The 16528-nt window shown below is 42.2% G+C and overlaps 1 protein-coding gene across 10 annotated transcripts in view; it reads right to left on the bottom strand.

Moving 5' to 3' along the window:
• Positions 1–16528, bottom strand: part of SYNE2 (spectrin repeat containing nuclear envelope protein 2) — a 345486-nt gene that overhangs the window by 81044 nt on the left and 247914 nt on the right. For all 10 annotated transcript variants that reach the window (XM_043556321.1, XM_043556324.1, XM_043556329.1 and 7 more), the window contains 12 exons: positions 15315–15443; positions 14433–14554; positions 14148–14289; positions 12574–12705; positions 11014–11166; positions 10642–10851; positions 8947–9048; positions 7949–8068; positions 7577–7777; positions 5069–5242; positions 3619–3750; positions 162–358 (listed from right to left, as the gene is read on the bottom strand). In XM_043556321.1, the coding sequence (XP_043412256.1) occupies positions 162–358; positions 3619–3750; positions 5069–5242; positions 7577–7777; positions 7949–8068; positions 8947–9048; positions 10642–10851; positions 11014–11166; positions 12574–12705; positions 14148–14289; positions 14433–14554; positions 15315–15443 (1814 nt within the window). The remainder of the gene's footprint in view (positions 1–161; positions 359–3618; positions 3751–5068; positions 5243–7576; positions 7778–7948; positions 8069–8946; positions 9049–10641; positions 10852–11013; positions 11167–12573; positions 12706–14147; positions 14290–14432; positions 14555–15314; positions 15444–16528) is intronic.

The following is a 16528-nucleotide window of genomic DNA, read 5'->3' as shown; positions in this document are numbered from 1 at the left end:
CTAGATCGCATCTGGCCCAGAAGAGGGACCCAAGTGCTTAAATTGTTGAAGACAAACCTTACAGTAGAGAGACTGCAGGTAAAATCTGGTCGACTGCAGGAATCTCTGAGGTTTTTGTCCACCTGAAAATCTGACCTCAACCCATCCCTAAGAAAACATACCTGAGCAGATGCTTGAGAAGCGTTTGTAGTCTGTGCAGTTCATGGTCAATTTTTTTGTTTAGGGCCAACCACTGCTCTTCTAGTTTCACAATCTGGCCCTCTAGTTCAGGACAGCTCACGGAGGCCACCAGCTCTCTGCCTTCATTCAGAGTCTGGTAAAGCCGGGCCTGCTTTTCATCAATGTTTCTTTTTATTTGCTACAAAAAGTCAAGTCACAGAACGAATTATTGAAAAATGAAGCCAGTCCATCTATTGACAAATACTTCAGCAGAGGCTACTGAAGAAACAAGAACACAGTCCTAACCCTCAAGACTCTTGCAGTCTGGCTGAAGAAACGTGATTCACGTTTTATTGATCACCTTTCATGATGAGACTGTCCAACTAATGCATTTCTACGGCACATTTCTTCAGTTCTATAGACTTACACATACCAACAGAAAACAAAATGTCACGGCTTTAGACTTGAAAATTCTCCGCCTACAAGTAAAAAACAAGCTGGCAGTCTACGGGGCACGTTCAACTTGTGGACAGGTTTTGTGTGACCTAAAGATTATTTTGAAAACCAGGATATTTGACATAGAAATCAGGATTTCCTGTGACTCGGAGAAAACTGGAAATCTAGCACCCTGGGTCTACACCTTGATGTGGCACAGATGGCCTGGAATTGGGCAGCCAGGCTTCCTTTAGAAGGGCTTGGTCTCTTTGACATTCTGCCACGACAGTCCCCACCACCTTCCGAACACAGAGCCAGTCAGCGTCCATATTTCTGTTCTCGTCTGGCCCCTGTTAGAACTTTACATTGCAAATAGGTTTGAAGGGGATAAGAAAACATTTATCATCCCTTAGACCCGAATAGTAGAAAAAAACTCATTTCTAGAGTTCTAAGTGTAAGGATTCAACAGGGAGAAAGGAAGAGGACTTTAGAAGAATAAATTAGTACATCACTAATCCAACTTCATGAAAAGAAAATCTTTAGAACAGCAATACAACGACCCCTTGAAGAGAACTCTGTCTAAAGGCAATTACCTTCCACCACTGGGTTCAGCCGCTGACACTTATCCTGACAGCTACTGAAATTTAATCTTCAAAAAATAAATTATAATCAAAATATAATTTTTCCAACTAACTTAAGCCTTTTAAAAATCACTAAAGAATTCTACTTCCAATGCCCTTTCCACTGCTCTCATTTGTAATCCCCTCTTCTCATCTGAGTCGGCATGGGAAAATGTCCAACATCTGTTTAAAAAACCAAAACACAGTTCTAGGGATACCTGGGTGGCTCAGTCGGTTAAGCATCTGACTCTTGATTTCTGCTCAGGTCATGATCTCACAGTTGGTGGGTTGGAGCCCCGTGTCAGGCTCGGTGCTGACAGCTCAGAGCCTGGAGCCTGCTTCGGATGCTGCGTCTCCCCTCTCTCTGCCCCTCCCCCACTGATGCTCTCTCTTTCAAAGATAACATTAAAAAAAAAAAAAAAGCTCTAATTTCCCAAGCCTTCAGTGAAAGACCAAGACACTTCATCTTTAGATTATCCCTGAGAATTTTTTTTTTAATGTTTTTTATTTATTTTTGAGACAGAGAGAGACAGAGCATGAGCAGCAGGGGGGGGGGGGGGCGGGCGGGCAGGGAGAGAGGGAGACACAGAATACAAAGCAGGCTCCAGGCTCTGAGCTGTCAGCACAGAGCCCGACGCGGGGCTCGAACTCACAGACCGCGAGATCATGACCTGAGCTGAAGTCGGACGCCCAACCGACTGAGCCACCCAGGCGCCCCTCCCTGAGAATTTTTAATTACCCCATTTTATACACAGGAGTCAGACTGCAATGGTCACTCAGCACATGAGGTGCCGAGCCAGCATTGAAATGAGGTTTGCTCAACTGCAGAGGCCACACAAATGCTATGTTCCGTGGCCCACAGATGTCCACCGATCAAAATACATGCAAATCTCTCCATGACGCAGAACACTGAGAATGACCTGAAGAAGTCCATAAGTGAGATGGGCTTTACAGGGTATCTTTTTTTTTTTTTTTTGAGAGAGAGAGAGAGAGAGAAACCGTGTGTGTGTGTGTGTGCGTGTGTGTGTGTGCGTGCGTGCGTGTGTGTGTGTGTGTGTGAGAGAGAGAGAGAGAGAGAGAGAGAGCGAGGAAGAGCAGCATAGGGAGACAGAGAATCCCAAGGGGCTTGATCCCACGACCCTGGGATCATGACCTGGGCTGAAATCAAGAGTCAGATGCTTGACCGACTGAGCCACCCAGGTGCCCCATATATCTCTCTTTTAGTTTGACGAATTTATTTAAGAGTTTTAGAACAATTATTTCAGTTTTTAAAAATCTCAAATTTAACAGGTTCACAGGTTGCACTTTAAGGGACATGATCCCTTGTCCACCTGAGAGAGGTGGGCTAATACAAACAGTTCCTTAACATAATGAGTTTTAAGATGACGTTTTCAACTGCCTTCTCTTAGCTCTTTGGACGTACTTCTGCATCCCCAGGCTAACAAAGAATTAAGCAGCAGCTTCCCACCCCCAGAAGATTCAGATTTATCTTAGAGTTAAGCTCAATCGGACAAGATGGCAAAGAGATCAATTGCACCTTTCTAGGCATCTAGATAGCAGGACTACAGTGTCCGTGTCTTTGCAAAATGTTCCTTATAGGAGCTTAAATGCTACTGAGGAATGCCAGGGTCCTGCCAAGGATTTCATTTTCCATCCGGTCTATTCAGGCAACAAACCTACTCTTGAAGTTTCGAAGTTGGCATTTGATAACCGCGCCCGGCATCACAACTCAGAGGCTGACAACACATTTGAAAGTTAAAGCTAAGTATTTCAAGTTTCTGTCGAGAAGACTTAAAACTCGTTTTCTCGTTGGTCATGATCTCAAGGCCACTTGAAAACTATTCTAGGGTTCTATCCTTTCCATGGCATCGAAGGTTGGGACACAGAGACTTGGATGATAACACTAAATGTTACACACAAAACATTTTGTTTGAAGTCTTTTTATAATGCTGGTGGCAGGTGACAGATTATCGCCTGTCTCAGAGGCTATGTCCAAACAGGGCTTCACCGAAGTAAGAAAACCACATATAGGTTTAGTGGCCCACGGTTTACAACGTTCTTTCTGTACTTTGGCTCACTTCCATACCCACTGACATCCGCTTCCTGAGACGGGTAGGAGAACTAGCGTGATTCCCTACAGTATACAAAGAAACTGAGACTCAGAGACAAAAAGTTGACACGCTTGACAGGTGAGAGCCAGGACTCGTACCCAGCACCTCGACCCCAAGCCTCAAGTATAATGAAAGACTCAAAATCAAATCCACGGGTTCCCTGAATATCAGTCTAATAGTGCATGGTGTGAGGAACAACACTTCAAATTCAAAGTCGAGCAATTTAGTCAAAACAAAAGAAAACGCAAAGTGCCACGGACGCTGCCTCTGACGGATTCAACGGCGCAAAATACCTGGTAAAACGAAATCCTTTCCACTAATCTCTCCTCTGTCTCTTCCACCAGACTCACAGAGGGCAACGTAGATACAAGAATTTCCAGATCCTTTTCAAGAGATGCATAGTTTTCATCAAATTCTTCCCATTTCTAGAGAATCAAGAACATAATATCAGTGGGAGCCCTTTTCTAGATTCGTTCCAGCCAATGACAAAATCGATCATATGAAATAAAAACGAACTGAGACCATACGAACTTCAAGCACGGATTCCAGGGGTTTCTGAGAGATATAACCTACTCTCGTAAGAACTCAGGGTCCGATGGAAAACAATTCCGTTGCCTTTGTGGAGAGGGTTTTGAAAAATCCAGTTGGCATTAGTGTTTTATGCTTGTCTCATCAAATTGAGTAAGGACCAAGATTAAGTGAGAGGGTTACACCTCTCAGCCTGCACCTCTGTGGAGACCTCAGAGTCGGAAGAGAGCCGTTCTCACACTTGGAAAGGAAGGGGCTAACTTTTAAAGCTTTTCTCAGCAGAGGCTCCGAGTAGGTTGCTTCTACCCTCTCTGCTCCAACCCCTAGCCCACTGAACATTACCGTGATGCTGCTAGAAGCAGAATTCGACTGTTGGAGGAATGTGGGCTTACACTTCATTAGGAGAGCACTATTTCCTTAGGCTGAGTCTTGCCTTGTCCCCGTTCTATGTCTATAGAAGCCCACCACAAGGACCTCAGCACGCCAACAGAGCTGACTTACGGACACTAAATATTACCTGCTGGAAAAAGAACCACCTTATTGATTCTCTCATCTACCGAAGTAGTGGGTCACGTGGCTGTGAGGGGCACTCTTTGGGCTCGGGGGGGGGGGGGTCTCTTTTTTTAAATACCATGAAATATTACTAGAAATATCAATTTGACAAGCTAACCAGAAAATTGATTTCGTTAGCCTAACGTAACATGATCACATTACAAAGTTGAAGATTTCCTTGCTTTTGGGTTACTTCCTTTAAGTGCTAACATCCACGGTGTGTAAGAAGTTAAAGGTGAGAACTTTCAAACGGAGAAAGAACTTGATGCAAACTTAATTTTCTTCTTGGATTTAAGACTACCAGGAGTCCACTCCAGCAGCAGAACATCCGGACCTGCCCTCTTTGGGGAGCACAGTTTCTGAACCACCGTTTCATCCAAATGACCCCTTTCTGGATCTCAAAGTGCGCTTCCAATTTTGTTTATTTGCACGCAAACCTAGAAGGTGGAAAGACATGCCATCCCCTCGTTCCCGCGTGCGGAATCTCAGCAACTATTTCATTCCGGGAGCAGCAGTCAGGGCTAGAACAGACTTCCATCTCCTCAGTGTTAGTTCCCATTTAACTACTGCTTAATGGTAACTCGACACCTCTGGACACCAGCAGGTGGTGGTCCAAGGTCCAGAATTCCAGGGTTAAGCACAACGTTTACATATCTCAAGTACCTGCAATAAACTTTGCAGCTTTATTCCACGTTGGTGTGACTTTTCTTCCAGTAATTTAATTTCTTGTATTTGTTCTGCCCAAAATGTGTCTTTCTTTTGCAGTAAAGAAGGAGGCATTCTGTTGGAGTATGTTTGGATCAACAGCATGTCAGCAACAAGCTTCCGGAAAAAAAGCTGTAAAATGGACAAGACTTGTTATTTATTTATTTCTACATCGTGAAACTTAAAAACTGAGTTACTTCAACTTTCTATACAGGTGTATTTACTTTTATTTGTTTTTTTAATTTTTTTTTAATTAAAAACATTTTTTTAAAATGTTTGTTTATTTTTGAGAGAGAGACAGACAGAGTGTGAGCCAGGGAGGGGCAGAGAGAGAGGGAGACACAGAATCTGAAGCAGGCTCCAGGCTCTGAGCTGTCAGCACAGAGCCCGACATGGGGCTCGAACCCACAAACTGTGAGATCATGACCTGAGCCGAAGTCGAACGCTTAGCCCACTGAGCCACCCAGGCACCCCTAAATTTTTTTTCTAACATTTATTTATTTTCAAGAGACAGAGAGAGACAGAGTGTGAGTGGGGGAGGGGCAAAGAGAGAGGGAAATACAGAATCTGAAGCAGGCTCCAGGCTCTGAGCTGTCAGCACAGAGCCCAACGCGGGGCTCAAACCCACCAACAGTGAGATCATGTCCTGAGCTGAGGTCAGATGCTTAACAGACTGAGCCACCCAGGCGCCCCAGGTGTATTTGTTTTTAAATCCCAAGACAAGGGGCGCCTGGGTGGCGCAGTCGGTTAAGCGTCCGACTTCAGCCAGGTCACATTCTCGGTCCGTGAGTTCGAGCCCCGCGTCGGGCTCTGGGCTGATGGCTCAGAGCCTGGAGCCTGTTTCCGATTCTGTCTCCCTCTCTTTCTGCCCCTCCCCCGTTCATGCTCTGTCTCTCTCTGTCCCAAAAATAAATAGACGTTGAAAAAAAAAAAACCCCAAGACAGCCATGCAGAGTCACACATAAGAGGAAAGAAAAAGAAAATTGTGTACCCATTAGTCTTTAACACTAATGGCATTTTAACAAGTCATAAAGAAAAATCCTCCTAAGTAACATTTTCCATAAAACAGTCCATGTTAAAGGGCAAACAGTGTTAGCCAATTTCAATTTCCAGTGAGATCTTCCTAAATCAGTTACTCTGAGTTTTTAATTTTTTTTTTAAATCTTTATTTATTTTTGAGAGAGAGACCACATGTAAGCAAGGGAGGAGCAGAGAGAGAGGGAGATACAGAACCCGAAGCTGGCTCCAGGCTCTGGGCTGTCAGCACAGAGCCTGACATGGGGCTCGAACTCATGAACCATGAGATCACGACCTGAGCCGAAACCGGACACTTAAAACCAACTGGCCACCCAGGCACCCCCAGTTACTCTAAGTTTTAAAAAACTTTACAGAAAGGTCGATACTGACATGGCCCATTAATTTCAAGACACTAAATTGGATGGATAGATGAGTGAGCCCAAGAAGCCCACACATGGAACAGCCAGAGGTTCCTACACTCTGGCTTGATTTTCTACTCAATAACATGGCCAAGTACAAGGAATTTGTTGACAGGGTCTGTTGGGATCCTGGTATGTAAAAGCTCCCAGAACAACACTTTAAGAACCTTTACACAGGAAGTCTTTAGCTTCACATGGTTCTCCATTTGGATAGTCAGCTGCCCCTTCTAATTGTCTGGAGGAACTTCTTATGCGAATCCTTTCTCCTACTCCCTTGAAAAGGGTATGTAGAAGGTTTACAAAAGCATCCAGCACAAATCCTGACACACTGTAGATATCCATAATATTAGTTTTTCCTTTCCCCCTCCATTCTTTATAGAATATTTACCTTTGGATTTCTTAGCACAAGGTCTCCTTATCACACGCCTAGAGTTCAGCTTGTTGGAGGCAGCAATGGTCTTTCCCTTTTTTTTTTTTTTGCATCAGTACTTAAATTACTACATATCTTTAGGTGGTGATCATGAGGCTGTTGTGTAATAAAATGAATGGACAACTAAAAGATTTATTGTAGCATTACACTAGATATACATTTATATATTGAGGTATAGATATTTTTTTGGCCTCAGTTCTCAGGAAAGCCTTCCCTAATCTCCTGAATTCCATTTCCCCTCTTAAATGCTCTGAAAGCATGTGTCTCAATTTTAATTTTAAATTTGTTTGGAATGACTTGTTCATAAATGTCTCTCTTTCAACCAAAAGCTCCGTGAACGTAAGGAACTATATCTGTTTTCCCTCACAATCACAGCCTTAGAGGTCAGCGGAGTTCCTGATATCCAGTAAGCCGTCTAATTGATGTTAGTTCAAACAAAGAGTGAATGAATGAATGAATGAATGAATGAACAATGTATATTTCACCAATGAATGAATGAATGAACAATGTATATTTCACCAAGGAAGAAAATGGATGCTCTATGGTTAAGTCAGAAAGACTTCAAGTCTATGAAAAGGTAATCTGACCCACGCGTCTTACCTTGTGATTCTGTATTTGAGCCTGTAAGGCATCTTTACTTTTGGGTTGTTTTAAGTGGTCATGAGCAAGCTTTTCCTTTCCAATAGCCATTAGTTCCACCATGCCTTGCAATAAGGCATCTTGCTGGCTCTCAGTGATGAAAGGGCTGCTGAGTTCTGTGTACCGAGCTCTCAAGATTCCCCACATACTGTCAAGCACATCCTGAAAAGAAAGAACGTTTTCATCCAACCACGAAAATAATCCAGATGGAGAACAAAGCTAAACTCTCTTTGGAGAACAAACCTGAACTCTCTTTCTGGAAGAACAAGAAAGTCTCACTCCCTTATAATCATAGCGATTCACTGACCGAATGTTTTCTGCTCACACACATACCTCTAATTTGTAAACCTCTTGCAGTAACACGTAAGGTAAACGAAGCCTCTCCCCTTCGTCTCTTAGTTTTGCCACTCGGCTCTCGGAGTTCTGCAGCTCCACTGTATACACATCTGCTTTCTACAGTGAGAGACAATGCAAAAAAGCAAACCCTTTCAGAAGCCAGAGAAGTGCGCGTATTCATTGTAAAAGAATGAAACCGTACAGAAAAAATTAAGGGAAAAATGAAAGTCCCACTTCTCCTCCCTCACCTCCAGCTTCTCCTGGAAAATTTGTCCCCAACACGTTTGAAGCAGGGACCAGAAGTACATGTGCACATCCTTAAACTTAATGAACGCGCACATCACTCCGTTCTGCAGGCTGCCTCCTTACTTACCAGCTGCTCTGCAAGTCAGTACAAATACAGGACTCCTTGCAAATGGACACACACTGCTTTTCTAAGAGTCTGCTCTTAATGGCTTTTGGGCTATGAAGCGTTTTTAGTTCAAGCAGTGCTGCTAGGTCCATCCTTGAGTATTTATATACACGTTTCTCTATGCCCTTGTCTTCCTTCCTTAGGATAAGTGCAACACCTATAGCACTATCTGTCCACAGAAGGTCCTCAATTCATACTTGCTGAATAAATGAATGAAGTGAGCCTACTGTGGGTGGAAGCACATTCACACGTAAAATTCTGATTTATAGCCAACCAATCCTGAGAAGCTGGTCAAATTCTCCTCCCGAGAGAATGGGGGCCTCATTTCCTAATACTCTCACTGACCCTGCACAAACTTCCATTTTTGCCTTGATAGGTGACCATGGTGTTGTGTTGGTTTAATTTACTCTTCATAAGGTACTACTTACGAGATATTTTTAAAGGTCCACATAAAGAGTTCTCATTTCTATTGTTTACTCTAGCCTTGCCACTGCTCCCAAAGGAAAGTGCTTCAGAAACACAGCTTCTACACAAAACTCTTTGGTCCAAGGTCAGATCAGTGTAATTGTTTTGACTTGATTACCTGAAGCTGTTCATCAATACTCTGGCCACTAATTTCATTCAAAGACTGTTGTAAAGATGTTTTATTCTTAGTAAGTTGATCATACAATCGCTTTATTTCATTCTGTATAGGAAGATAAATGCAACAAACAGTAAGAATCTCATGCGGGCCCCTTTAATACCTTACAAAAAATTTAGCCGTTCTTTAATTTTTATGCTAACAGAAGTTCCAAACATATACCGAAATAGAGGAATTGCCTAGCTTTAACAATTATTGACTTGTGACTGGTCATCTCTGCTCTGTGCCCTCCCCTGAGCCTTCTTAACTATATCTAATCTCCTTCCCCTCAGAATATTTTGAAACAAATCAGATATTTCATCACGGTAAGTTTCAATATGTGTTTTTAAAAGATAAAGATTCCTCCCTTTAAAAACAGTACAAAATTGGGGCGCCTGAGTGGCTCAGTCGGTTAAGCGTCCAACTTCAGCTCAGGTCATGATCTCACAGCTTGGGAGTTCGAGCCCCACGTCGGGCTGTGCTGACAGCTCAGAGCTTGGAGCCTGCTTCGGATTCTGTGTCTCCCTCTCTCTCTGCCTCTCCCCTGCAAGCTTTCTGTCTCTCTCTCCCTCTCTCTCTCAAAAATAAATGTTAAAAAAAATTTTTTTTAATATTACAAACCAACAACCATTCCCTAGTATCATTAGCTATAGGAAAGGGTTCACATTTCTCTAATTAGCTATAATTTTTCCTTTTGGTTTGTTTGAATTGGAATCTAAATGAGGTCCAACAGGTTGCAAGGGACCAATACATGTGTTAAGTCTTTTGTGATCTGCAGGCTCCCCAACCATCTCTCTTGTTTATTCCTGGGGTTTTGGGTGGGATGGTGAAAACACAGGTCTTTTACTCTATACAGCTTCCCACGGTCTGCATTTGGCTAACCCCCACCCCCCACCCCCCCACAGTGCTGCAATGCTCTTCTCTTGTGTCTATTTTGCGTGATCAGATTGAGGTTTGACTTTACGGGCAAGACTCCTTCATAAGTGGTGTTGTGTTTCATTTCTTTTTCTCTAGTTAGGAAACTACTAGAATTGTCTGTCTGCTTGCCTCAAGTCTGTCCTCTAATCCACAGTAGTTAACAGCCAGGTGAATCTACCTGAAACATACACAGACTGTCCTTCTTTGGCTCAAAAACTTTAATGGTTGGGGCGTGTGGGTGGCTCAGTCGGTTAAGCGATCGACTTCGGCTCACGTCATGATCTCACAGCTTGTGACTTTGATCCCCGCGTCAGGCTCTGTGCTGACAGCTCAGAGCCTGGAGCCTGCTTCGGATTCTGTGTCTCCCTCTGTTTCTCTACCCCTCCCTTGCTCATGCTCTGTCTCTTTCTTCTCAAAAATAAATAAAAACATTAAAAAAATTAAAAAAAAAAAACTTTAATGGCTCCCTGTTACTGAGAAATCCTCCCCTAGGACAATCATTAATGACTAAATGTAACACAGGAAAGAAACGGTTCATTGCCCGATCTAACAAATTCATACCGTAACTTTGGGAAGGACCTCGCTTTCAAATGGTCTCCAAACACAGGCACCGAACTAATCTAAAGACCTTCACAGAAAGAACCTCTCACCACTTTCCTTAGCAATTCCTAATCATGACTGCCACCAGGAATAGGAATGAATAGAAATTAGCCAAAGTAGGCTGAGTGCCTAGCCCTGTACCTGATAACTGCGGTTATAGTCGAGGCCAGCTTTTAGGGACTTGCTCCTAGAGGCAGCTGTGGCCTGCGTGTGCTCCAGGTAGACTTGGAGGTTATTAAAACATTCATGGAACAAGTCGGCGTTCTTCCCAGACCAAGTCATGGCTTTCAAAAGATCATCCTTCTTATCACCCATAGCTAAGTAAAGTTTTTTCAACTCAAGAGCCAGTGTCTGCGAAGAGGTGAGAAGGAAAGACACAGTGAATAGACTCTGACTTTAAGAGGCTTCAGCTCTGGCTTAAACAGCGTGACTTTAAGAGGCTTCAGCTCTGGCTTAAACAGTGGGCTGTTTGCAGCAACGGCCAACACATGGGCTTTATTGGAAATTCCTTACCTCGTAGTGCACCTGCCGAGCACAGACATCCTCTCTGAAGAGCCCAGGTGTCTGCAGCATCTCCTCCACACTGGCAAGGCACTGACTGAGGGTCAGAAATAGTTCAAATAATTTTTTATCCAAATTTATGTATGTTTCTTCTGTCATGTTTTCCTGAATCAAGAGGAAAAAAGAAAAAAATAAATATTAGGATTCCTTGCCTTCCTGAGCCTCCATTTTCCCTGGTTTTGTTATGGTTTACAATTTACGTTATACTTTTTTATAATTGGTTGTTTTGAACACTTTGTGAATCAGGTAGAAGAATAAACAAATACAATTAAGATGTTAAGTCTGAGAAAAACAAGTTTAAGAAACTCAACGCTTGGTAGTGAGTAACCATTGAAATGGAATTAAAAGGTAAATAACAAGATGAAGGACTTCCTTAGCGGGGCCATCCATGTGGAAGTGTGGTCCCAAGGAAAGCATACTATCCCTCTTCCCACGGCTCCCTGCCTCCCACATTGTAAGGTAGGAGAAAGTGGATTAATGGAATCAAGTACAGCCTGGAGAAGGAAAAGAAGACATTTGAAAGGGATGATTAGGAAGAGGTACAGTATCTTAAAGATAGATGGTAGGCAAGGCATGGTAACTACAGTTAATAAATACTGTGTTACATATTTGAAAGTTGTCAAGAGAATAGATCTTAAAAGTTCTCATTTCAGGAAAAAATTTTTTGAAAAGTGAAGACAGATCTTAAAAGTTCTCATTTCAGGAAAAACATTTTTATAACTGTATGTGGTGATGGATGTTAGATTCATTGTGGTGATCATTTCACAAAATATACAAATATTGAATCATTATGGTGGACACCTGAAGCTAATATGTCAGTTACATCTCAATAAAAAAAAGATATGGATGGGCTGTGGAGTGGGGGTGGAAATTAGAAGTGTTATATATGGGCTGATTGTGAGAATTAAGGCCATCCTTAGATGTACAACTTTAAGGGAAGCACCTAGGGTTGTGCGATTGTGTCCTAGTGAGTTTGGGAGCCACAAGGTCTCCTTATATTCTAGCATAAGCTGTTGGAGCCACCTCTTTTTCTTTACCAATGAACATCCTGAATTCTTGACCAGGCACAAGATATTTAGAAGCATGCGAAAGCTAGTAATCACCCCAATTTAGATTCTATTTCCTATGGTCTTCTCTGGTTGATACTTAACATTACCCAGCACACCGTTTCAGCATTCAGCTTAGTCAAGGTTGGAAATCTTGTCAATACTCCCCTCCTTCCTTACCCTTCCAATCACAGAGCACCACTGCAGACAGTACTAATCAACAATGATCCTCGTTCCTGCCGATCTTAGACTTGGGTTCAATGATCTTTGTACACGGTGGTCTCGGCAGGTGCTACCACAGTCATCAGAGTCGGCAAGAGATAAACTCTACTTGCAATTCTAGGACCCATTCCACCATGGATTCTACCATTTATTCAATTTAAAAAATGATGGCTAGTTTACGATGTCACATTTCCCTTCTTTTTTGATATTGCAGTGAGGAAAATATGTAATGTGAAGCTGCTACCTGGGTCTGAAGATTATTTGCCTCTTGACGCAGGTCTTCAAGCTGTGTGGTATATGTTTTCAGTTCTTCAGTTGTTGGGTATCTAAAGTTATACACACTCACACTGGGTAGAATACTCATATTTGTGGCAACCTATATGAAAAAAGAGAAACCTCATTACAATTTGAGATCCTGCTGCTGTTAACGTTAAACAGCAAAAATGCTTTTTCACGTGCTATCTTCCAAGTTACTTTGTTGGTAAATGTTTTTGTCTACCTTGTCACTTGTAAGAAAAAATTAAATTTTAAATATTGTGGACAGCTTTGAAAGGTCATGAAAAGCTTCACTTAGACACTTGAGGGTCTACTGAGATAACAAAATGAGGCAAGATAAACCATAACTTGAAAATAGAGTAAAATCACTAATGTTTCAATTTGGTAGCAATGCCATTCACGTTATGAGGTTAGCGTTTTCTCTTCCCATTTATTGGTAGACCCCTGGTATAGAGCCAACTCTTAGAATAGTCCCCTCCAGGTACAGACTTGCATCTTGATCTGTTATTGGAAAGCTAAATAAGCATTAAAAATTAGCTGTGACGCTAGAAGACAGAAAGATTCAGAGTTAATTCCCTTTTCATATTAGAAAACTAATAAATACAAAGAAACAGAGTGGGGTGGTGTCAGATTCTGCCTGGGGAAAAGAACTGATGATGTTCTGCGGATGGAAAGAGAACAATATACGTGTTACAGTGTGTATGACGAGGAGAAACCAAGACTAAAGCCAATGAGTTTAATTCAACATCAATAGGCCAGAAAAGGTTCTCGGCAGAATAGAACAGGAAAGTTCCCACCAGACTGGAGAACTGGGCAACAGGCGGTAACCTTTGCCCAGGCAGGTTGGGTGCAAAGTTGAAGGCAGAAGCTTGATAGCTGTGACCAACAGTGTTAATCTGCTCACGGGCTCCCTGCTCAGAGAGAAATCCAGCAGCAGCTGGCCCAGCATGATTAAGAACTGTGACGGCAGTAAGACAGCGTGTTTGTGGGACACAGGTACCTGGCACACTGTAGATTCCAAATCATCTTGATGAATGAATGACACTAATATAGCATTGTGTCATTAAAACATTAAACAATTAAAACAGTTAACAATTAAAACATATTTTAACATGTTTAAAAAAAAACATATTATTCATTCCTTTATTCATTCAACAGATTGAAACTGAGACTTCACAATGTTTCAGATACTGTGCCAGGCACTCAAATGTGAACCAGGCAGACATGGTCTTTTCTTCCTATACCACTTAATGGGGGAATACAGACAAATAAACAGGTACTCAGTATCGTAAGAGCTGTGATTAGGGAAGCTCAGAGTGCCACAAAAGCACAAAGGAGTGGCACTTCACGCAGACTTCCAGGGGGGTGAAAAAGGGTCGGCCAGATGAAAAAGCCACTTGGCATCTTCCCTTTCTGAAAACCAACGATTTTATTTCCGCCTAACGCGGAACACGTATACGGGTACTTAATGAATGCTTGTTGCATTTTCAAAGACAAACGTGTTTATTTATGATTTACACCGTGTGCGTCACATCCACTGACCTGAGGCTGCACAAGCTGAGGTAGCGGTAGCCCGATCTTTGATGACAGTTCATGACGTAGATATTGCCACTTATCCCCACTTTGGGCCTGAGTTGACAAGACCGAGTCTGGAGCATCCATTGCGGGGCTAGATGCCTTAATGCTTTTAAAGGGAAATAAAAGGTGAAAAGAATAATCAACAGATAATTTTGGTTGCATTCGGTAAGAGTTTTAGAAGTGATTTAAGAAGAAATGCTCTGAATTCCCCCAACCATAGCTGAATGTCCAACTCTAAAAATGTCTTACCTCTCAGATGATTTCTGAGTTGTAGCTTTATCAGGTTGGCAAAACTGGGGCCGTATTTCCTTAGCATTAAATTCTACGAATTTGATGAAATCTTTCTGTTCCGTTGGTTTTAACTCCGGGACCTATCATTGAATGAGATTCAAATGGTCCAGTCAAAGTTTTCCAGTGACAGCCAACGGTTTCTTCTGTTGAGAGCATCTCATTTTGAACCATTTCCTAAATTATTATCTACTATTTCCCTTTCTTGCTTGCTTGTTCCCCTTAACTTTTATTTCTCAAAAACCTACTTCAAGTATTCACACAAAGATCAAGTAAATATTACAATATATGCTACACACATGGAAAGTCCCCTAAAATATGCAAAACACGTTTAGAAACAATAGGGAAAGAGGTGTTATGCTTAGAGAGGTAAGTCCCCCTGAAGGTATTTACTTAGTTTGAAATAAGATGCAAATCAATAAAATAGCAAAGTTAGAGTGTCCCCACCTGCAGAAGGCGAAAGCAAGGTGGGTGTTGCAGTAAATGCTTACCACTCACATACACCCTCCAGGAGCAGTTTGGTACTTAGTTCAAAGGGAAATTCCATACGGAAACCTTTATTCTTTTTTTTTTTTTTTTTTAATTTTTTTTTTCAACGTTTATTTATTTTTGGGACAGAGAGAGACAGAGCATGAACAGGGGAGGGGCAGAGAGAGAGGGAGACACAGAATCGGAAACAGGCTCCAGGCTCCGAGCCATCAGCCCAGAGCCTGACGCGGGGCTCGAACTCCCGGACCGCGAGATCGTGACCTGGCTGAAGTCGGACGCTTAACCGACTGCGCCACCCAGGCGCCCCCGGAAACCTTTATTCTTATCCTTATATCTGTTAAGGGCTGCAATTACCTGTTGCTGCTGGAAATCTTTTTGTCTGCTGAATTGTGGCCTTTCACTGACAACAGGTTCAAGTTCAGAAAGGTTATCTGGTTGGAGATCATTTTGATGCTCTGAAGGTTTCTTTAGTGTGGCAGAATGCTGCAAAACATTTGATGATGGCAGACTATTTAAAAAATGACTCCCTTTATTTTAGTCCTACTAATGAGACCGCATAATGGGAAAGTTTTATATGAAGTGACTAGGTTTCATTATTTATTACAAGTATATACTATGATTTAAGGTAGTTGTTTCAAAACAACTTCAAAAAACCATTACATTTGATGAAGTGGTCATTTTATTTATTTTTTTAAATGTTTATTTTTGAGAGAGAGACAGAGTGCGAGCAGGGGAGGGGCGGAGAGAGAGGGAGACACAGAATCCGAAGCAGGCTCCAGGCTCTGAGCTGTCAGTACAAAGCCTGACACGGGGCTTGAACTCACGGGGTGTGAGATCACGACCCGAGCCAAAGTCAGATGCTTGACCGACTGAGCCACCCAGGCGCCCCTGAAGTGGTCATTTAATTTTCTCAGTGTAATTCATCCAATGAATTACTAAAAACTAGGAAATGTATTGCTTCTCCGTTTTAAGAACAAAGTAAAACACACACACCCCGAAAAGAGAAATAGTACTAATGCTTATAAATGCAAATTTCCCATAGGTCCAAAACATTTTTTAAAAAGAGAGGACATATGAGGATGAAAGGGGAACCACAGAGTCTGTGTATCTGCAGCCAATCTTATTTCTGTGAATGTAAGTCCTTTGAGTAGGAACCACCATCTCCTAAGTATAGATGCAAATCTTATACAGTAAGGCTCTACTCATAAGACACGCATTTGCATTTATACAGAATTCTTTTAAAAGTCACGAGAACAGTTCAACTGCATGACACTTCCATCAGTATATGTATTTGCAAATAACAGAACATATCCTGGAAACAGTTTTTCTATTTCTGATGTCTAACTTTAAGCTTCTCAAAAAGAAATTTTAATCTTCACTATTGGCCCTTCATTTTCCAGTCAAGTGGGGTGACACATTACCTTTAAACCTTATCTTTCTTTTATGAAGAGGGCCTATACCACACCTCATTACCAGTGAGAACCATCAAGCCAGTCAAACCAACCCAATGCAGACCAACGCCGTCCCTAACAAGAGCCTAGGTAGGAAGACTGCAGGGCAAAATGGAA

This window comes from Prionailurus bengalensis, chromosome B3 (genome assembly GCF_016509475.1).
Source record: "Prionailurus bengalensis isolate Pbe53 chromosome B3, Fcat_Pben_1.1_paternal_pri, whole genome shotgun sequence".
NCBI classification, from domain to species: Eukaryota; Metazoa; Chordata; class Mammalia; order Carnivora; family Felidae; genus Prionailurus; species Prionailurus bengalensis.
Note: the sequence above shows the minus strand (reverse complement) of the source record. Positions and strands in the feature narration are given on the sequence as shown.